Source organism: Cololabis saira, chromosome 3 (genome assembly GCF_033807715.1).
Source record: "Cololabis saira isolate AMF1-May2022 chromosome 3, fColSai1.1, whole genome shotgun sequence".
Lineage (NCBI taxonomy): Eukaryota > Metazoa > Chordata > Actinopteri > Beloniformes > Belonidae > Cololabis > Cololabis saira.
In genome coordinates this window covers 26612828-26635587 of record NC_084589.1, presented here as the reverse complement: position 1 = coordinate 26635587, position 22760 = coordinate 26612828, and the positions used below count along the sequence as shown (strand labels likewise).

The 22760-nt window shown below is 38.6% G+C and overlaps 1 protein-coding gene across 1 annotated transcript; it reads left to right on the top strand.

The window, feature by feature from the left end:
• The first annotated feature begins 4526 nt into the window (after positions 1-4526).
• Positions 4527-16194, top strand: LOC133441030 (neuronal acetylcholine receptor subunit alpha-7-like). Its single transcript, XM_061718402.1, has 10 exons — positions 4527-4578; positions 6544-6683; positions 7809-7853; positions 8705-8814; positions 8895-8974; positions 9164-9331; positions 13566-13760; positions 14111-14197; positions 14290-14399; positions 15334-16194. Exons 1-10 carry the CDS (start codon positions 4527-4529, stop codon positions 16192-16194), a joined length of 1848 nt encoding a protein of 615 aa, XP_061574386.1.
• The last annotated feature ends 6566 nt before the right edge of the window (positions 16195-22760 follow it).

Sequence of the window (22760 nt, the reverse complement as noted above, 5' to 3'; positions counted from 1 at the left end):
TGGCCTGGGAACGCCTTGGGGTCCCCCCGGAAGAGCTGGAGGAGGTGTCCGGGGAGAGGGAAGTCTGGGGATCCCTGCTCCGACTGCTGCCCCCGCGACCCGGACTCGGATAATGCGGTGGACAATGGATGGATGGATGGATAGAAAATAACAATGTATGCCCATACTTTCAAACATACCGTATATTTGAGGGACTTTTATTTTCTGTTCCCAACCCATATATTCATGAAGTTCAGGAACAACATTTATTCTTTGGAGTTGACACAAGCTATAGTTATAATTTTAACTGAGAAAGCTAACACTCATTAGTCAAGTGTACTATGGAGAGTTCAATCATGCAGGTCCAGTTTAGATTAGAATAGATTATACTATATTAATCTCTCAATGGGGAAATTTCCTTATTACAGCAGCGAGGAGATTAGAAAAAGCAAACTATACTTATATCCTTCTTTCTTTTCGTTAGTCATTTTCCACTGAATCTTTGAGTTTGACTTGTTCTCTTTCTTTCTTTAGAGGCTGTCTTCTTTTAGTAGATTGACACCCGTCTTTATTTTACGTTAATCCATTTTTGATACATTTTTTGGATCATTCTAAGACCTGCTTAATATTCTCTCCAGAGAAGTTTAGATTTTTCTTATACTTTTTGAGATATTTTTTTCCATGTCTGGTCTTCCTTTTGGTTCGTGCTGTTCATCACACAGCAAGAAGAGATTCTGGGTCTACTCTCCTTTGGCCAATGAGAATCTCCCAGCACCGTCGTCCATCAACCACACCAGGCTAGACGATAGCCAAACCAGCCGACACGAACCAAAGCGCAGTCGACCTGCTGGCACGCCAACCTCAGCATCCCTGGGGAGCATCTCACTGAGGCCAGCGGTTCGTCTACCTGGCACTTCGGCTCAACCAGTCGACGGCTTGGTAAGGCAGGTCATCTGGCGTGCGTTGGTGTCTCTCTCTCTTTTTTAAAGTTAAACATCAATTTTTGGTTAGTTTCCAGATTTCTTTTTAATCCCTTTTATATACATGTATTTGATATCAGATTTTTGTTCAGGAAAACTTAGTGCGGGTCGTCCAATGATCGCAAGGTCGGCGGTTCGAATCCCGCTCCGTCCCAGTGGCTGTCGTAGTGTCCTTGGGCAAGAAACCTTACCCACCTTGCCCCGTGTGAATGTGTATGAATGTTGGTGGTGGTCGGAGGGGCCGTTTGGCGCAATATGGCAGCCACACTTCTGTCAGTCTGCCCCAGGGCAGCTGTGGCTACAAATGTAGCTACCACCACCGGTGAGAATGTGTATGAATGAATAATGATCTCTGTAAAGCGCTCTGGGTGCCTTGAATGGCGCTATATCTTATCTTATAGCTATATATATATATATATATATATATATATATATATATATATATATATATATATATATATATATATATATATATATATATATATATATATATATATATATATATATATATATATATATATATATATAACAACATTTATCTGTCTGTCTTTAATTTTTAATACATTTTCCTTGAATTAATAATTTGTGATGTTTTTCTACTCAAACCAAATCCAGATGAGAAATTACTTTCAGATGAGAGATTGATAAATACTTTTTTTTGTAATCAAAGTTAGTGCCCCAACGAGTTTAATAAATTAAGTAGGACTGACGTGGAATACGAGAAGCAAAACAATACAGCAAGAAAATATCAGAACACTTTAGCAACACCACAGACACACAGAGTCTGTGGATGGGCATCCAACCCATCGATGACTACAAGACTGCTCCACAAACCTTCTTTAGGTGCTTTGAGACACTAAGCAGCACAGCAGCACAGAAGACGTCACCTCCTCCAGACAAGCAGGCTCTGTGTCTGTCCCCAGCAGTGTCAAGAGGACCCTTTCTAAGGTCCACCCACACAAGGCAGCAGGACCGAACAATATACCTGGTCGGGTTTTACAGGACTGTGCTGAGGAGCCCACACATGTCATAAAATACATCTTCAACCCCTCTTTGTGCCAAGCAGTTGTCCTTGAACATCACCACAGTAATACAGGAACCAAAGAAGCCCCATCTATCCAACTACAGTGACTACCGGCCCGTAGCATTTACATCCATCATCATGAAGCGCTTCGAGCAGCTCGTCATGCATGACATTAGATCCAGGCTCATATGTGCGAATGCCGTTTCTGGATTGCAGTTCAGCATTTAATACAATAATCCATAACTCTGTGGCCGGTTACAACACCAACCACATCATTAAGTTTGTGGGACTCATCACCCACAACGATGAGGATGACTACAGGACTGAGGTGAAAGAGCTGGTGCAGTGGTGGGATGGAGAACATCCTTACAGCATGTGGAGAGGGTGAGCAGCACCAAGTTCCTTAGGACCACTTCTGGACAACACCACACAGCTGGCCAATAGAGCCCAGAAACACATCTACCTCCTCCACAAACTGAGGAAAGAAGTTCCCCCTTCCATCATGCTCTCCTTCTACCAGGGCACCATTGAGAGTCATCATTGGCTGCATCGCTGTGTGGTACGGAAGTTACAGCGCCTCCTGCAAAAAGGTCACTGGCGTCCCTCTACCCTTTCTCTGAGACATTTTCCTCCCCCGCTGCCCCATAGAGCCATTACGGTTCGTTGAGGATGCCTCACAGCCCTCACACTCCTCCTTCAGTCTGCTGCCTTCAGGGAGAAGGTTCTGCAGCATCCAGGCTTGCAGAAACTGCCTAACAGCTTCATCCACCAGACTGTCAGGATAGTGAACTCTATTCACCACCTCAACCCTCTGGACTGTAAATATTGTAAAAAAGTTATACCCAACAATAGACTTTCACTACTTCTGCAAAAAATGTGCACACATGGAGGTCTTGAACTGTCTGCCACTTTATTTTTACTCATTTATCCTCGTTTAACTTCATGTCTCTTTTAATTTTTACATCTCCTTGTTATCTCTTTGGTGAGTGAGAGTAGTATTTTGATTCCTCTGTTTGTTCTGACATATAGTGAACTGATAAAGTCTTTAAATCTTTTAATTTATTAACAATTTTCATTAAATTTGATCATTTTTGTTTTTGATGCAATGACATTTGCAATGAGAGAAATGTTATTATTGTACATAACATCTAATTTCACTGCAAAGGGCAAAGGAGATGGTGTAATCCAGTTGTGCCTGAGAATGCATATATTTCTGCATGAATGATCTGCACTTATACAGCATTGTTACACCTCATCTAGGTTCTACAATATGTTTATTATTCATTTATTGAAACAAATACCCAAATATTTCTTCTAACACACATGTATTCTATTCATTTTTTGGCGATGATTCAGTATGGTGACTTTGGTACTGCCACGACATCGTTGAAAAACAAAATCGATTTACAGAAACTTCATGTTAGGCATACTATAATGTACTGTAGGGCTGGATGTTTATGACATGATATCAACATAATGATTAATCAAACGTTTTACATAGATGACGAATGAACAATTACCCCCACCGAACCACTACCACACCCAAAGAAAGAAAAAAAGATGAAAAATAATACAAAAAAACCCCCTTCCAATTACAACAAATTTAAAATGTAAAGCAAAAAGCTATAATTTTTGCTTAAATAAATAAAGAATAGACAAAAATGAAGAGTAAGAAATTGCAGCTGATCCTTCAGGTAATCTTTATGCACTGAACATGAATTTTTAGAAGTACTATTGGACATCACCAGGCTAACAATTAAAAGGAAGAAGAAGGTCACCAACCTGTGGATGAGTTGAAGCTCATATGAGCTTTCTGTTCAGTTTGCACTTAACTGAAGTATCCACTGGATGTCAGCATTACAATGTAAATGCTCTGATGTCAGACTGGAGGCTTCCAAAGTGAACCATTTGGGAAATACAGTTTTCTGTTGGGAATTAAAAAGTGATTCAACAACATGAAATAATAATAATGATAATAATAATGAAAAAATCCATTATGTTTAAGCTTCATTAAACTACGTCAAAGAGACCCCTCGTTTTGATGTACAAAACCCCACGGCCTGGATGGGTTTCCCTTAATAATTCCTCAAAAATTTAAACTTGCTCTCGAGGTCCCTGAAACCACAAAAACAAATAGTGTGTGTCCATCCTAAAATCAGAGGGACATGCAGTCATCATAACATCTGCAGGATTTCATGCTAACAGAAGCATGAAGGATGAGTTTGAGCCAGGGAATACCCGGCTCCTGAATTCTGATCGACTCCCATACAGCATCTCTTCCTTTAGTGGAGTATTCATCTCATTGCACGTCTTACCCACTCTGTGCCTGCTGCTCTGTCTTCCTTCACCTTCTCTCCTCCTCCTTGCGCCGCCACTGCTGGCATTCGGCTCTCTCCACTTATATATATATATATATATATATTTTCTGTTTAGATCCTCTATTTCTCTTCAGACCCCCGTTTCCTCTTGACTTTGTTCATTTCATCTCTCTCGTCTATTCCTCTCTCTGCGATTCATTCTGTGCTGACATAGAGGAATGCAGTATGAGGCAAGCTGTGGCTCACTGGCTGTTGATACTTGCGAATCTCCTCCGAGGTGAGTGACTTCCACCGGCGCCTTGAGTGGGACTGTGCATGAACAAGTGTGTGCCTTTTGCATGTGCTTATTGTAGATGTTGTTATTGCATCTGAGAACGTATGTTTTTAACAAGTGTCCTAAGAAACAGCTTCCTGAGAAGCATAGGGTGCCTTTGTGAGTAGTCACACAAAATATACATTTATTTTATGATGAGACAGCAACACAGTGATGTGCAATTATCTTCAATGCATTGAGATAGATAGATAGATAGATAGATAGATAGATAGATAGATAGATAGATAGATAGATAGATAGATAGATAGATAGATAGATAGATAGATAGATAGATAGATAGATAGATAGATAGATAGATAGATAGATAGATAGATAGATAGATAGATAGATAGATAGATAGATAGATAGATAGATAGATAGATAGATAGATAGATAGATAGATAATGACTCCTCAAACAAAGAGCAGCCACAAGATATTGTAAGCAGCTGCTCAGCACTCTGAAAATTAAAATAATTGATGCCTATAAAGTGGGAGTGGGCTGTAAAACGATTGCAGAGTTTCCAGGTAGCAATTTCCTCATTCTTAATGTAATTAAGAGATGTCACTTAATGGGTGCTGTGGCAGTCATGTTACTGTAAGATCTGCAATACCAAGCAAACACTTAAAGAGAGATAATGATTTTGCCTTAAAAGCATCTGAAACCCCTGAAACTTGGCTGGAGGTAAGAGTAAATCCAACTACCAGTAAGGAGTAGTGGTGCAGACATATTCAACTGCATAAACACGACCTTCATGGAAGAGAAAAAAGCTTTTTATAATGACAGGTGTAAACATCCAAGAGATTGAAGAGTTTACAAGCTGCAATGCTTTTTATGCAATACTTTTTTTTTTAAATGAGGATGTTGAACAATCCAGACTTTTGCCTCAGAGCCTTCACTTTTCACATTTATTTGAATCTGAAAACGATACTGAATAAAAAGTAATTTCACTTAAATACATGTTTTAACAGTAATCTTTATCCAATGCCTCCTGTAAACCAGCTCATCTATTATTCACCCATGTGTCCAGAGTGATGCAGTTTGAGGGACGCTCAAACTTTTGCATGTTACTGTACAAAGATTACAAAGAGGAAGAAAGAGTATTAGTATTAGTATTAGAGTATTAGATTTGCAATGGCAGGATATTAGAGTGTCTATGAGACTATTAATTTGAGTTAGACACACACACTGTCGAGTCATAGTGATTTTATTTAAGAGCTGGTAGGTAAATATAGATTTGACACAGCACAGTATGAACATTAATCTCACACCAGCTACGGGGACACTCCTGTGAAGCTGCAGGCATAGTTTGGTTACAAAGGAGGATTTGTGCAACTGCTAGAAGTGCTCAGTTGTTGCTTTTAACATATTCAGTATATCTTTTAGACCAACCTATAGTACCACCCTTCAAGTCAACATTGATTCATTTGAAGCTCTTGAGGGAGTTATTTCGGCAGAGAGGGAAACTTCTATAGATCTCATTGTTGTGAGTGCTGTGTGTGTGTCTGTCTTGGGTGTTTCAGTGTTTAATGGCCACACTATTTCCTGTGCTGAATGAAACTGACATATTGAGGACTGAGGTAAGACTGGGTGTAGGTGATCAATCACGATGTAATTGATTAAGAAGTGCAGGATTCTTTGTGTCTGCTCTCAGTTTTTTTTTAATTTCTTGCCTTTGCTCTTCCTCTTCCATATTTAAATTCTTACCGATACATCTTTTGTGATCCACACAACTGTATTTCTTGGTGGCATTACAAATTAATACATATTCCTGTTTTCTTCTCATTCACCTAAAACATCTTTCTTTCAACTGTTATTATTGTAACATTTCTCTGAGGCTCCTTGTCCATTTTTTGTCACCTTTTCCTCTTTCCCTGTTGTGATATGACTCTTTCCCTTCCATTCAACTCCCTCCCTTTCTGCTTTTCAGTATCAGTGCAGGGTCCACACCAGCGCTTTCTGCTCAGGGAGCTGCTAAGGGATTACAACCCCATGGAAAGACCAGTGGCCAACGACTCGCAGGCTCTCACTGTTCAGTTCTCTTTCACTCTGATGCAAGTCATGGATGTGGTATGCAGGACACCATGAAAGCAACTCTAACTAAATAATGCACTAATAGAATATATTTAAATCGGGAATGTACTGAAAGAGGGACACAGTGCAAACATTCTTTGAGACCCTTTGTCAATTTTGTCTTCTAGTCATACATTGGATTCAGTTAAATTTTTTCTCATCAAAACTAAAAAATGACGATGCAAAAAAAAAGATGTGGAATTGTTGTTATGTGTAGTTTCCTCCAAACACATTGTTGGGAATTGTGGCTTGAACAGTCAATCTTTGTTTCATCTGGTCAGAGATTTTTTTCCATTCTTGGTCTGAGTATCATTCAGGAGCTTTTTGGTAAATTCCCAGTAGATGACCATGTGCCTTTGATCGTTCCCCTCTGGCTCACTTCAAATAAAAGACGGATTAGTGCAGTGCTCTCTTGCTATCTTGATCTCAGTCACCAATGGCTTGTTATTCAGTGTGACAATATCCCTTGTTTTCTGATAACTTAGTTTGGCAGCTGCATTGAGGAAGTCTGGTGGTGATTCTAACTGCCATGAAGGTTTTAGACACTTTCAGTGGTGCTGAAGTTTTCTTGCATCCTACCACAGATCTGTGTGTTCACACAGTCCCGTAGCACAGGGCTTGGGACAATTTACTGTCCTAAGGAATTCTTTTCCATTTCAACATATACAGCCAACTGGCGACATTCAGTGAATTCATCAGGCACTATTTTCCTCCAGTAAAATAGTAGAATTATCTCAAGGACTTCTGACAGATGTAAGATGTTTTAATATCAAAAACAAGGAAAAAGAAAAAAGCCTGAATGCTGTTGTGAATGGGATGTTTTAGTCTTTTGTACTGTAAAAGGGTCTGAAAACTTTCCATAAGGAAGTCATCAAAAATAAATAAATAAAACATATAGTTTTCATTCACCTTTTGACAGAAATATATAAAGATAAATCAAACAAACTCACTTTCAAGCTCAACTGTATGTGGAGATTTCATGGCGATTTCATGTGGTTAAAGTAGAACAACCAGTTTCCTCTCAACTGAATGTGTTGTTATAAGATAGACCTGGAAAAAGAAAGAAATTGTCATTAGATTACAAAATGATTTTCCTTTCTCAATTGCTTTGTGTCATGCAAGGATGAAAAGAACCAGATCCTCACCACAAATGCCTGGCTGCAGATGGTGAGTATGATAGATATCATCTTAATAATGTGCTATTGATCTATATTGGAGAGAGCTTTTTGCAGCTGCCTGACCCTAACATGATTTTGCATCGTATTATCCATCCATCCATCCATCCATCCATCCATCCATCCATCCATCCATCCATCCATCCATCCATCCATCCATCCATCCATCCATCCATCCATCCATCCATCCATCCATCCATCCATCCATCCATCCATCCATCCATCCATCCATCCATCCATGAGATGGGTTTTGGGGTTAACTTACACAATGGCAGTGTGAATAATGCTACTAAGGCCATTACATAATATAAATAATTGATGCAAAATAGCCAATGAAATTTTGGATTCTGCAAACTTTTCTGCTAAAGTTTTCGTGGATCACATTTATTTTCTAACATGTTTGCTTGATGAACTAAATAACATTTGTATTTGTATTTTTTATTCTTCTTGAAAATTTTTGTAATGCATTCTGACATCTGCATAAACTACATTTCTGGCTCAAACCCTGACTGAGGGGGGTCTATTTGTGATGCATTGGTTCCCTGAGTTGATCAAAATTGGTAATTTCCTGCTCGCTCATGAACTTTTGCTGCTATTTCAAAACATTCAGATGCCCAAAAACGTATCACGTGAGTACAACCATCAACACCCAGGCAGTGTAGAACCACTCATCAACCAAACATGCATACAGTATTTTTTGACTGTGGGAGGAAGGTTGAGTGCCTAGAGAAAACCTACATAAAACTCCACCCAGTCAAGATGAATCGCCAACCTTCTACCAGACGCTTTTTCTGCTCCAACCCGTGATCTCAAATAAACCAGATTGGTGCTTGTGTCTCCCAGCAGTGGTATGACCACTACCTCCAGTGGAACCAGTCAGAGTATCCAGGGGTCAAAAACCTCCGTTTTACCCCTGAGCAGGTTTGGACACCTGACATACTGCTTTACAACAGGTGTGTAACATACAAGCCCACTCATACACGGCCTGTGGCTTTTGTTTTCACTAAACTATACATTTGTTACCACCCTGTAGTGCTCATGATAAGTTTGATGCCACCTTTAAGACCAATGTGCTGGTTAACTCCAGTGGCTTCTGTGAGTATCTGCCTCCAGGTACGTTTTTAGTTTGATTTTAGACATTTGGCATAAAAGGACTATCACTCATACTGCAGCAAATTCATTCTGAAAAATTGTAACAGTTGAATATTTTCATATCGCCTTTCTTTAAATGGGCTGCACCACAACTGTTAATCACAATTTTACTGGAGCCTAAGCCATTATCCTTTACTTCTGCCTTTCCAGGAATATTTATCAGCACATGCAATGTGGATGTTAAATGGTTTCCATTTGACATCCAGCGTTGTGAACTGAAGTTCGGCTCGTGGACTTTTGATGGCTGGCTGCTGGATATTCAGATGAAGGAGGCAGATGTTTCAGGATACATGACCAATGGGGAGTGGGATCTGTTGGGTAAGTCTGACTGATACATTGCGTTGCAGAGTAATAACCCTCAAATGTACTTTAAGGCAAAGATTAGACTAATTATGAAATGTAGGTTCCAAGTATAGAAGCCAAAACTGTACATCTTCTGGAATTTCACTGTGGAGCAAATGTGACACTTTTGATTCTGGTGTATTTATACAATACAACCGCAGTAGTAACATATATTTTAAATACAAGAGGGCTTTTTTTTTCTTCAAGTTCAAGATAGTAATGCTGTAATGCTAGTAACTTCTTATAATTCTGTTGTAAGAGGACTTTACATTCCCATACAATCAAACAGATTCAGTTCAGTTCAAAAGCATTTTATTAATTTCTGAGGGAAAATTATATGTTCAGTAACCGATTTAGGTTTTTTCAAAGAGTCATTGTAGATGTTATAGATGTGTGCAGGGAGGGTTTCCTGTAGTGATCAGTGTTGCAGCAGATCAGAGGAAGCTTTGGACCTAAGACACTTTGTTCTTGGATCACTGTTTCGTGAAGAAGACAATAGAATTCATTAATTTATATTAATCATAATGAATACATGTATTATGAACAACTTGGTAGAGAAGTGGAATAGTGGGAAATGCCAAAATTGGATTTTGTTGTTGTGTTGTTATACGTGGTGAAATAATGTCTGTGAGTCCCAAATATGGCTAAAAATGTGTGAGAACACATTTTTAGTCTTTTGGCCTTCAAGGACACAAGCTGTATGATTTAGAAAATAACATTGATCCGGAGGTCCACTTCTATGAAAACATTGACATGAACTGTGAATATTACTATGAAAACAAGTTTAATTCCAGTATGAAAATGGAAGGATTTTCAGTTATTCATTTTAATGTTACAAGTCTCTACAGGAAAATGTCTAAAAATTAAAGAATATCTTAAACAGCTTAAACAAAAGTTTAGTATAATAGCAATTTCAGAGACTTGGTTGAACAATGAAAAAGAACTGCCGGATGGATTAGAGGGTTATGAAAGGCTTTGGCAAAACAGGGCCAGTAAAAGGGGAGGAGGTGTTGCCCTGTTTGTGATGAATGCTTTCAAATGTAAAGTTATTGTGCATATGACCATTGTTACTTTTAATTAGATGGAATGCATGACCGTTGAAATTGAGACTGAAAGATCCAAAAACATATTGATTAGTTGCATTCATAGAACACCAGATTCATGTATGGATCGATTTAATAAAAAGATTTCTGATTTATTTAAAAAATAAAATAGTAGGATTTTTGTCTGTAGTGATTTCAACATTGATTTGTTGAAATCCAATGATCACATGAAAACCACGTTTGTTAATATGATGTTTTGTATGACTTTATATCCATTAATTGTAAAACCCAGCAGGATAACTAAGGATGCTGCAACATTAATTGATAATATTTTTATAAATGTAACTGATGTGAAGACAATTAGTGGACCATTAGTGGCGGATGTAAGCAATTATTTAACTGATTTTGTAGTGTTGGAGATGGAAAACAAGTTAAAAGTGGGAACGTATACACAGACCTGCAATTTGATTATGCTAGACTAAAACCACCAGAGGCAATTATAGCACTTAGGACAGGCCTTATGAATCATGATTGGCAGTAAGTTTATGTAGACAATATTTATAAGTCATATGATGCATTTTTAGATAAATTTTTGTTACTTGACCACCATTGTCCATTGAAGGATATAGACAAAATCTTAAAAAGAAGGGGAAACCATGCCTTACAAAAGGTTTGGAAAAAGAAAAATAGGCTTCATAGGGAATTTATCACACACAGGAAAAAGGAAAAGTAGGAGAAGTACAACACATATAAAAACAGATTGACATCCACTATGAGATTCTCAAAAAAAGACTATTATTATAAATTGGTGCAATAACACAAAAATAACATTAAGGCTACGTGGAGTTTGCTTAATGATGTCATTAAAAACCATTAAACAAATGAGTTTCTAACATATTTTGAAAAAAAAAATAATGAAACAATTACTGAAAATACAGAGGAAATTGAAAACGAGTTTAGTTCTTTTTTTTTTTATTAATTAAAAAATTGTAATGATTATGATTTAGCATTTAACCAATCTTCCTTGGTGGTGTATGTTAGAAGTGGGCTGAAAATTTAAGAATAAGAAATCCACAGATGATAGCACTATTGATATGACACTTCTAAAAGATGTAATAAATTGCATTCTAAAACCATTTACTTATATTTCTAACAAATCCTTTCAAACTGGTATTTTTCCTGATAAAATTAAAATGGCAAAGGGGGTTCTAATCTATAAAAATGGTGATAAACACATTATATCAAATTATAGACCTGTGTCACCTCAGTTTTCAAAAATACTTTCAAAAATGGTTTGTCAATAGGTTTGATGATTTTATTGAAAATTTTGAGTTAATGAATGATCATCAATATGGATTTCACAGTAAAGGCTGAAATATGCTTCTGCGTCACACACACGCAGAGCACACGGCGCAGTCGTGACGCCGTCACGAACCGTTCAGAGTTCTCCGTCTCTCCATTTGGTCGCGGTGCAGTACCCCCCGCGGCCACTAGTTAGCGATCTTTTTCTGAATGGTTTATCTGACTTTTTCCGGTCACAGTAAATCAAAGAAATAAGGACAACTATTGTGCAAAAAACAAAAACAAAAAAAATCACACATAAACAAAGAAAAAAGCCCTGGAAGTTCACTACTGCTTCAAACCGGAAACCGGAAATGCTTCGCTTTCAAACGAACCAATCACAGCCCTTTCGGTCTGCGTGTGGTCGGCGTCTCCTCGACGCGTAGTTACAATTTTCGGGAGGTGCACGTCACTGACGGCGCATGTGACGGCGTGTCCTCTGCGTGTACAAAAACCACACGCCGTAGACACGGCGTCGTTTTGACGCAGAAGCATAATTCAGCCTTAAGTGATCAACTTCTTTAGCAGTGATGGATTTTGTAGAAAACATAGCCACAGCTATAGATAATAAACTATAAGCAGTAGGTGTTTTTGTTCATATGAGTAAAGCGTTTTTTACTTTTGCAGAAATTGGAGCATTATGGCATAAGAGGTGTTACACTAAACTGGATAAGAAATTATTTAAATAATAACTTACAGTATGTAAAAATAAATAATACTGTGTCACATTTTAGAAAAGTAACACAAGGTTCTGTATTGGGACCCAAGTTATTTATATCATATGTAAATTATATTTGTACATGATTGATTTGGTTGAAATGTATTACATTTGCAGATGATACAAACCTATTTTGTTCAGGACCGTACATAAAAGAATTGGTGAAAACAGTAAAAAAGGAGTTGATCATGTTAAAAAAATGGTTTACAGATCATAAACTCTGTCGGAAGCCACATATAAATTATGTTAAACAGAAATTGTCAAAATCTATTGGTATTGTTTATAAAACAAATCTGTTTTTGACAAAAGATGTTAAAAGATATTCTGCTTTTATGATGCCATGCAAGTTATATTGTGGTGAGTTTTGGGGCTATACATATAGACCCTATAGTTAAACTCCAGAAAAGTGTTATAAGAATAATAAATAACGTTTTGTTTCATGAAAATACCAATCAATTATTTACAGAGTAATGTACATTATAATGTACACTTATTGTCTTTTTAAAAATATTAGAAATATTATTTTGAGTAAAAAAGTATTTCTATTTCTATTCAACTTTTTTTCAAATTAAGAGAAACACATTATAATTTAAGAAGGCTGTGGATTTTTTAAACATGTCATGTGAGGACTAATGTTAAATACAGATGTGTTTCATTTTTGGGAGTCAAATTATGGAGTGATGTATTGTGTATTGTCTGTTGAGTTTTAGGAAAATATTGAGAGGTAAAATAATTGGGGATTACAAAGGGAAAGGATTGGAATCTAATTTGACTAAGAAGAGTCATTAAGAATACATTTTCTTTTCTATTTTTCTTCTTTATTTTGTTTTATTTGTGATAGACTGGGTTATCTTTTGGAGGGTAGAAGATGGGCAAAAAGCTCTGACTTCAGTCTATTCCTCTTTCAGTTACAGTATTTGTCTTATTGTGTAAAATTGATTTATTTAAATTGTGATCATGTCCGTCAGTTATAGACACAAAAGACGAGTGTTATATAATGTATTGTTACCAAAATAAACAATCATTCATACATTCATTCAATTATGTCACTCAATTTTGGAAGTTACAAGACCTTTTGCTCCATCTCAATCTTTCCGTATCTTTTCAGAGGTCCCTGGAGGTCGTCATGAAGTTTTTTATGATTGCTGTGCAGAGCCCTACCCTGATGTTACATTTGTGGTGACATTACGAAGAAGAACCTTGTACTATGCACTCAATCTCCTCATCCCATGCGTGCTCCTCTCCTCCATGACCCTGCTGGTCTTCGTGCTGCCTGCCAACTCTGGAGAGAAAATCAGCCTCGGTGAGGAATAATAATAAGAGAGATGAGGATTGTTATTAATAAGGAACATACATATGGAAGAATATGTAACCATGAAAAAGAAAACTTATTTTTTTCCTCATAATGGATAAGGTTTTCTTTGACAACCTTTCTGCTAAGATTATTGGCCAACTGTCTTTCAGAGCTTTGGAATGGTATCAGGAGAGATGTAATGGAAGGATGCTTGGCAAAGAGAGAGAGAGAAGATAGCGTCAAATCGAATATGTCTTTAAAAAGTGTCAGAAAGATAGATGATTGTACCAAGAATAGTCACAGCATACAAATTATCCTGCAGTATACTTATGTGTTTTTTTTCTTTGTCTTGTTTTCAGGCATCACTGTTCTGCTTTCTCTGACGGTGTTCATGCTGATGGTTGCAGAGATCATGCCTGCCACTTCAGATTCGGTACCGCTGATTGGTTAGTTGTTTCTGTTTCTGTTATGGTGTGTATTCATTGTCCATTTAGGACTGACTGAATTCATATTCAGCATAGCCTAATGTGTGTCTCAGGTCAGTACTTTGCCAGTACCATGGTGATTGTTGGGATGTCGGTGGTAGCCACAGTCATCGTCCTCCAGTTTCATCACCACAGTCCCATTGACGGACGTATACCACGATGGGTGAGTTATAAAAATGAATTCATTTAAATTTACTGAATGTTCAGTACAGCCCAAAGGTTTGGACACACCTCCTCATTCAAAGAAATGGGGAAGTGTGTCCAAACTTTTGGTCTGTACTGTACTTTCTTAATATCTGGGACTACATTCAATGTTCTTAAACAACACATGCTCACCGGATGTGTGTCTACAGTAATGTGGGGTTTGAGGAACACCTGCTCAATGTTTCTATCACTGTGAATATACATTAGTAGAGGATATCCAAAACATGTGAAGTTAAAGTTTAATTATTTTAACTGAAACACAAATATACTCAATGTGTTCCAACCACATCCCAGACTTGTTTCTGAAATTGATCAGATTCGTTAAAATATTCATCTTTCACTGAGGATGCAGGGATTTTATTTATTTTTTCTTTCGACTCTCTTACTGAAGGATATATTTTTTCAGCTGTAATTCACTGCACCACTTCTCTAAAATCCAATAGTCCTTCCTGAGGATCCTTTGCAGTTCTGCGGGGGTTTAATTCCCCTCTCAAATGTTCTAATAAGCAGCCCTCATAAAGTTTTCCTGAACTTCCAAACCTGACCTCCACAGTTCTTGTTAATTGTAATTAGATTAAATTGGACTAAATGGCTACCTGAAAACAGTTTTCTATCCTTTTATAGCTTTCTTTTACTCCATGGGCATCCACTACATACATTTTTAAGAGTGCTAGAATAGCTGTTGAAGGGATCTAATAACTGCTGATTGTTGGGTTCATGTTTGATGGGTTAGTTGACTGATAACCCTTTCACATTTACATCATTGGGTCTTTTCCAATTGAAAATCAGGTGATCTATACTTTTTCCAAGAAGATGGACAAAACCTTTGTATATCATTGTGGTATCCTGTATTTTATGGGTTTTTGATTTGAACTAGTGGCATTGACTTTCAGGTGAACTTGGTTCTGCTGCAGTGGGTCCCTTGGTTTCTCCGGATGAAGCGTCCAGGTGAAGGAGCAGAGCCTCCACTTTCAAACAGCAAGCCAGATTCTCACAGCAGGACCCTGTCCTCTCCTACCACCACTACAACCACTACCACCATCCACACACCCACTCCACCCATCCTCCCACAGGGCTTCATCTCCTTCCAAGGCAGCCTGGCGCAGCTCAGTCACCCTCTGTCACACCAACTTTACCACAGGTCCAACCCCCAGGCTGTTATCCTCCCAAACCTGGGCCTCAATCCTCACCCTCAAGCCAACGGGCATCTACCTTGCATGAACTTTCAGACGTTTCAGACCGCTGCAGAACTGGAACCAGTCCAGAGGAGCAGAACTACCACTCATGGGCGGAGTAACGGTGGACCTTGTGGAGGAGATGGAGAAGAAGAAGTGCTGGGAGGACCAATTGGAGATATACCCATTCAACACCATCCCCAATCTTCAAAGTTTGGGGGCTCCCAAACTGAACCTCCAGTATCCCCAGACCCTGACCCATCAACCAACGCCTCTGGGCCATGTGGCTTGGAAATTGAGGGTGGGAGATCAACGACCCTACATTCCCACAGTGAAATGATTCAACCCGTTGCAGTGGACAACCAGCTGCAGGCTCTTCTGTTAGAGGTGCAGTTTTTAGTCGAACGTGTTCGTGAGCAGGACCGTCAGCTGAGTCTGGCAGAGCAGTGGCAGTTTGCTGCAGCCGTCATCGATCGCATGTGTCTGGTTGGATTCAGTGTGTTCAACATCATCTGCACTATTGCCATCCTCATGGCTGCACCCAACTTTGGAATAGCAGTGTCAAAAGACTTTTTATGAGAGGTTAAAAAAGAAAAAAAAAAGATTTAGAAAGAAGCAGGCGCCAGTGATACCAAGACACAGAGTAGGAAATATTTATTATGGACAATGATTCAGACATATTATATCAGCTTCCTGATAGAAAAAGGCTCCCTACCAGGTTGCACTGAATGACTGTTTCCAAACTCACAAAATTTGACATATCTTGTATGCACACACATATGTTTAAATGTTCAACTTAGAGGTTTAACATTTGAATAGAAAAAACCTGAAAAATTGTGGAAAAAATGTATAATTTATATGACAAATTCATGACCAACTTTGCAAAATTATGGCTAGTTGGATAACCATAAGTACTTACATATGTTATTTTGGAGCATTTTGAAACCCTGCAGTACTGCATGTCAGTTGAGGAGCTTTTTACGCAGAAATGATCCGTTCAAGGTTGTACTATATATAAATACATTCATATGGAAAACAATGTACCCTTTCAATTCTGAGGTTTGATCTGTGCGGATGCAATAAGAACTCTGTATCGTATTTTAAAATGAGATAACTGTCACCTCAAACAAAAACTACACAACATATCATACCGTGTATTTATGTATTTATTTAATTTTTTTTACATTTGAGGAGTTCATTCGAACACAGTTGCCTCAAGATTCTGACTTTACTGTTGCAGCACCTTGATTTCTTCTTTTTCATTTCTTTGTTGTAGATTGTAGATTTGCTGGTCTGTTTGGGGTTGTTCGTGAGAACACATGGTGTCAAATTAGACACCATTTAACAGTTCATGGTTGACTCAGTGATATGGTGCATATTACATATATGCCTATATATATATATATATATATATATATATATATATATATATATATATATATATATATATATATGGCTTGTTGGAAACGCAAATTTCTAATCAGCCAATCACATGACAGCCACTCAATGCATTTAGGCATGCAGACATAGTCAAGACGATCTGCTGCAGTTCAAACCGAGCATCAGAATGGGGAAGAAAGGTGATTTAAGTGACTTTGAACGTGGCATGGTTGTTGGTGCCAGCTGGTCTGAGTATTTCAGAAACTGCTGATCTACTTGGATATTCACACAAAGCCATCTCTAGAGTTTACAGAGAATGGTCCAAAAAAGAGAAAATATTCAGTGAACAGTTCTGTGGACGCAAATGCCTTGTTGATGCCAGAGGTCAGAGGAGAATGGCCAGACTGGTTCGAGCTGATAGAAAGGCAACATTAACTCAAATGACTACTTGTCACAACCGAGGTATGCAGAAGAGCATCTCTGAACACACATCACATGGCACCTTGAGGCGGATGGACTACAGCAGCAGAAGACCACACCGGGTGACACTCCTGTCAGCTAAGAACAAGAAACTGAGGCTATAATTTGCACAGGCTCACCAAGAATGGACAAAAGAAGATTGGAAAAACGTGGTCTGATGAGTCTCCATTCCTGCTGCGACATTGGGGTGGTAGGGTCAGAATTTGGCGTCAACAACATGAACCCATGGATCCATCCTGCCTTGTATCAACCGTTCAGGCTAGTGGGGTTGGTGTAATGATGAGGAGGATTTTTTCCTGGCACACTTTGGGACCATTAGTACCAACTGACCATTGTGTCAAGATGTATAGTTCTTATCCTCTTTGTGAAAAACAAACCAAAGTTACCATCCCTCCACTACTGTAGTTGACAGTTGGTCTGAAGTGTTTGTGCTAACATGCTTTGTTTGTACATCTCCAATTCGGTCTTATCAGTCAAAAGGTCATTGTTCCACGCATCCTTTGGAGTATGTGACGCAGCTCCTATTGATAACTGTAAATGTTACCAATAAACGTTTTCCACTTGTGAAGAGTCATTGTAAAATGACAGACTTCAGATTGTTTGGCCATGACTTTAAACCCCTTTTCAGATAGATGGGCAGCAATAATTGTTTCTCTAAGATTATTGCTAATGTTTTTCCTCCTTAGAAATTAAGTTAACACATACCTGAATGGTCCAGACCAACAAAGTACCAAAACGTTAGCTTTTATACAGGTGCTCACACCTGCTGATAATCAGTTAAGTATATTCAATTAGTGGCATGGAGGCAACTTACCCTCTTAGATGTTGGGTAGAAGAAGGAGTCAGCCAGATTTTGAAAACAAAACATTTTAAAAGCACAACTCGCTTCCTTCATACCTGCATCCTAAGTCACGTCTCTATGTACATTTATCATATCCTGATGTACTGGCATAAATTTTGCCATAACCAAATTTTTACAATTTTTACAAATGTGATCCAGTTTTGTGGTGTCAGAATTTGATTTAATAATTTTACAATAATTCTCACAATAATAAAGCATCAAAATTATACAGTAATGGGTTGAATACATTTTTGCATCACTGCTACGATCTTAAATCAGAAATAATAAGGGGGGAAAAAAAAAACAAAGATTAGTTTAACATTTACTTCAATTTTAATTTTCTTGCACAAAGAATGGATGAAAGATATTCCATGTTTTCTTTCATTAACTTAATCTATTCGGTTATTTTGGCAATATTTTAATGTTTTAATTTCAGGTCTGCATGAAAAAAAAAGGTTGAGACAGGAAAGCTTTTTCACTTTGTAACGTTGTCATTCCTTCTCATGACACTTTAAAGGCATTTCCGCTCTGCGGATGAGAACCGAAGAGTGTGCAGCACTGGAGGGTTATTGTTATTCCATTTATAAATATAATTTTAATCCTACACACATTCTATGTTGAGGTCAATATATGTTCATATTAAACACTAGTGATTTTCTTTCAAACATGAGCCAAGGGGAATAGACCTTTTCAATCATGAAGTGGTATACTTCTATTTGTACTAGTGTAAATCAGGTCGTAATTACAATGCATGAAATAATGAAAAAAAATAGATTATAGACGCCTACGTGAGGCAAACAACAAAATCACTATCACACAAAATGTGTATGCCGAAGAACAATCAAACTGACTGTGAAAGCAAATCCTGACAGAAATGTGTCATAGACTGAGCTGGGAATTTTTTGAAATAAACTCCTGTCTTTTACATTCTCTAAGGATAAATCCAATGTTCTTGCTCGCCTTTTCGTGGTGAGAGAGTTAAACTGAATCAGAAACAGGGAGGTGGGCGGAGAGGGAAAGGGAATATCAAGGTAATAAAGTGCAGTAATAAAAGAGGAGGAGAGATGGAAGGGAGGGCTTTGCAGACAGACCAAACGCAGAAGAGAAGAGATAACAAAGTATGTTTCATGGTTTGGTTGAGAGAAACCGAAAGACGGAGCAAAAATGTGCTGAGAGAGCACATAGGGGTCAATAAAGTTTTTAACAGATTGCTCGTTAATGAGAAAGGAAGAAGTGAAGAGGAAGAAGAGTGAATGCCCCCTTCCTCTCTGTCCTCTGCTTCCTCTTTGCAGCTGTTGCTGGTAAAGTGCACTTACACCAGCATTTAGGAGTGACTGGACATATATTCACGACTGAAAAAGGGTGTTTATCAGGATATATGTGACAGATCTGGGCAAACATTCAAATTAAAAAATGATGGAGTGAAATAATGCAAACACTTTATGAAGACTAAATTTGCCAAATTGATGTTTTGGCACAGCTCAACACCTTCAACCCAGATACTATCTAATTCACTTTAAAGTTTTCAATTTAAGCACAATATGCCAGGAGAGGAGCTCACTCTACGCATTCCCTGCCCTACTAAACTTCTTCTGCCATACGACTGGCGCAGCTGCTGAGATTTGCAGTACGGCAGCAGTAATAAATCTCAAATACGACGGCCCTCTGCCAACTCAGTTGTCCAACTGTTGTGCGTCGATGCCTCATGAAGAGATGTGTGTTCAGTGGAGAAGCATGTTAGTCCTGTAGGAGAGAGAGGTAAGGGGGAGATGCTGCAACGAGCAGGAGAGCGGGATACATAGTTTCTGCCTTTGATATCAAGGGGCCACTGCAACTGTGGCTGCAGATGTGGCACAGATTTACACACACAAATGCACTCACACTGCTCAAGTGCTGAAGTAAGGACCCTCTGCAGACCCAATGCAGTAACCACTGAAGCTGGCTCTCTACAGCCCTGCTCACCATTATTGACACCCATGAAGTTTACATATATATAGTGGAATATCTAATGAAGGAAATGTATCATGTGAAACAACATTTTACGACGGATAGCTTGTGTTTTTTTTTTCCTTGTCTGCACACATATTAATGGTTGTGCTGGTAAGAACCTAAGGCATATAGTATATATGTGCATTGTTAATATATTTATCTCATTAATATATATACATATATATACGCATACACATACATATATACACATACAAACCCAGTTTTTTGGGGGGTTTTTTGGGAAGGGGGGGGGGGTGACATTCGCTGCTAATCCAGGACGCGAGAACACACATGGAGGCGCACGTCGAGCACTGGAAATCTGCAAAAAGAAAAAAACAAAAACAGAACAGACACGAAACCGGCACGGAACCGGCAGAAACACGAGCAGCAACCGCCCCAGGTCTCGAGATCCAATCACAATCTGAGCTAAGCTACCGCAATTAACTAACCCCCAAAACTACAGAGCAAGCATGCAGGTGAACGAGCCGGTGTATCTGTCTCTATATGTGTGTGTGTGTATGTCCGTGTGGCTATGTGTGCGTGTGTGTGTGTATATGTCTGTGTGGCTATGTGCGCGTATGTGTGTGTGTGTGTGTGTGTGTGTGTGTGTGTGTGTGTGTGTGTATATATATATGTCTGTGTGGCTATGTGTGTGTATGTGTGTGTGTGTGTGTGTGTGTGTGTGTATATGTCTGTGTGGCTATGTGGCTATGTGTGTGTGTGTATGTGTGTGTGTGTGTGTGTATATGTCTGTGTGGCTATGTGTGCGTGTGTGTGTGTGTGTGTGTATATGTCTGTGTGGCTATGTGTGCGTGTGTGTGTGTATATGTCTGTGTGGCTATGTCTGTGTATGTGTGTATGTATGTGTGTGTGTGTGTGTGTGTATATGTCTGCGTGGCTATGTGTGTGTATGTGTCTATGTGGCTATGTGTGTGTGGGTATATGTCTAGCTAGATAGCTTGTGTTTGATACTAAACAGCAAATCATAAAGAACATTTAACATGATAAATATTATGAGGTGAACATAGAAAAACCTAATGCTTGCTGTATCAATGGTATTGGTACTCTTTGCAGCAAATCAGTATGGAAGCCCAATTTGACTCACCTGTTGCAAATCACAAACGAGGATCACCTGTGATGAATTGCCTCCACCCATATGACATGAATTAGCCAATGAATGATCATTTTGGTGTTTTAAAAAGCCACCTGTCATTCCCTCTTCATTGTGTGATGACGGAGCTGTCTGAGGACACCAACCATGCTATTATTTCCAAGCACAAAACTTCCAAAGGTATTAGGCCATTCCAAAGACCTTGGTATCCCTGTTTCAACAGAGCATAATGCTATTAAGTTTTCCAGGTATGGAAATGTCAAGAACCTCCCTGGACGTGGGGGCAAGAGAAACATTGATGACAGTAGTCTTCGAATAGTAGGGAAAAAAACACCACGGCAAACATCTAAAGACCAACCTGGAGCAGTCTGGTGGCCAGTCCTGATCTCAATCCAACTGAAAGTCTTTGGGGGGAGCTGAAATCTGCCATTGGAGAAAGGCACCATGCAAATGTTCAAGAGCTTGAGCATATTGCTCCCTGGGCGAAGTACAAATGTCAGCTCACTGCTCCTAGTTTAACTAGAGATGAGTTAAATGCAGAGAAAGAATTTCCTCATTGTGAGACTAATAAAAGTCATTAAAGGGTGTGTAACCAAATACTAAGAAGGGGTGCCAATATTAGCTTGCACATCCTGGTTTTTCCTTTGGGAGTCTATGTTGAAATAAGAATTTCATTAAATTACTTTGTACTTCCAATTAAAACATTCTGCTGATATAAATTTGGTACATTTGCATTTATATCTGAGACATTCACTCGGTTATGAAAAACGTGAAGGGGTGCCAATATTGGTGAGCAGGGCTGTTTGTGTCAGGTGACCCTTGGGTGCAAAACACAATGATAAAAACAAACAACACAGGAAAACAGTTGTGTAAGGTTATAGGGCTCTCCGCTTTTTAAAAAAAATGTACAATCTCGTATTTTCCAGCGACTCCTTGAGACAATTACTTTTGCAGATACTGAATTTTGTACTTGAGAGCCAACATGATGAAATAAACTTGAAACTAATTTCATTGATTAAAAATTAAATGAGAGGAAGCCCTGAGCACATGGAGTGATAATGAACTCAGTTTTACGGTTCACCCACATACCAGCTTAGCTTCAGAGGAATGGATGTAAACATTGGACAGGTCCTACCAGCCCATAACAGATGCTGACTCTCAGAGAGAACATGCAACCCCCACCACCACACAGACACGTTTAGCCATCTGACACCACAGGGACGATGAGCCACGGCTGTGATTCTTCAGCATCTCAAATGTTTAATTTTGATAAATCAAAGCCTGAATTATTCATGAGCGAAGTAGAGCGGTAGAAAACCGTTCAGCTCTGAAGTGGGATCATTT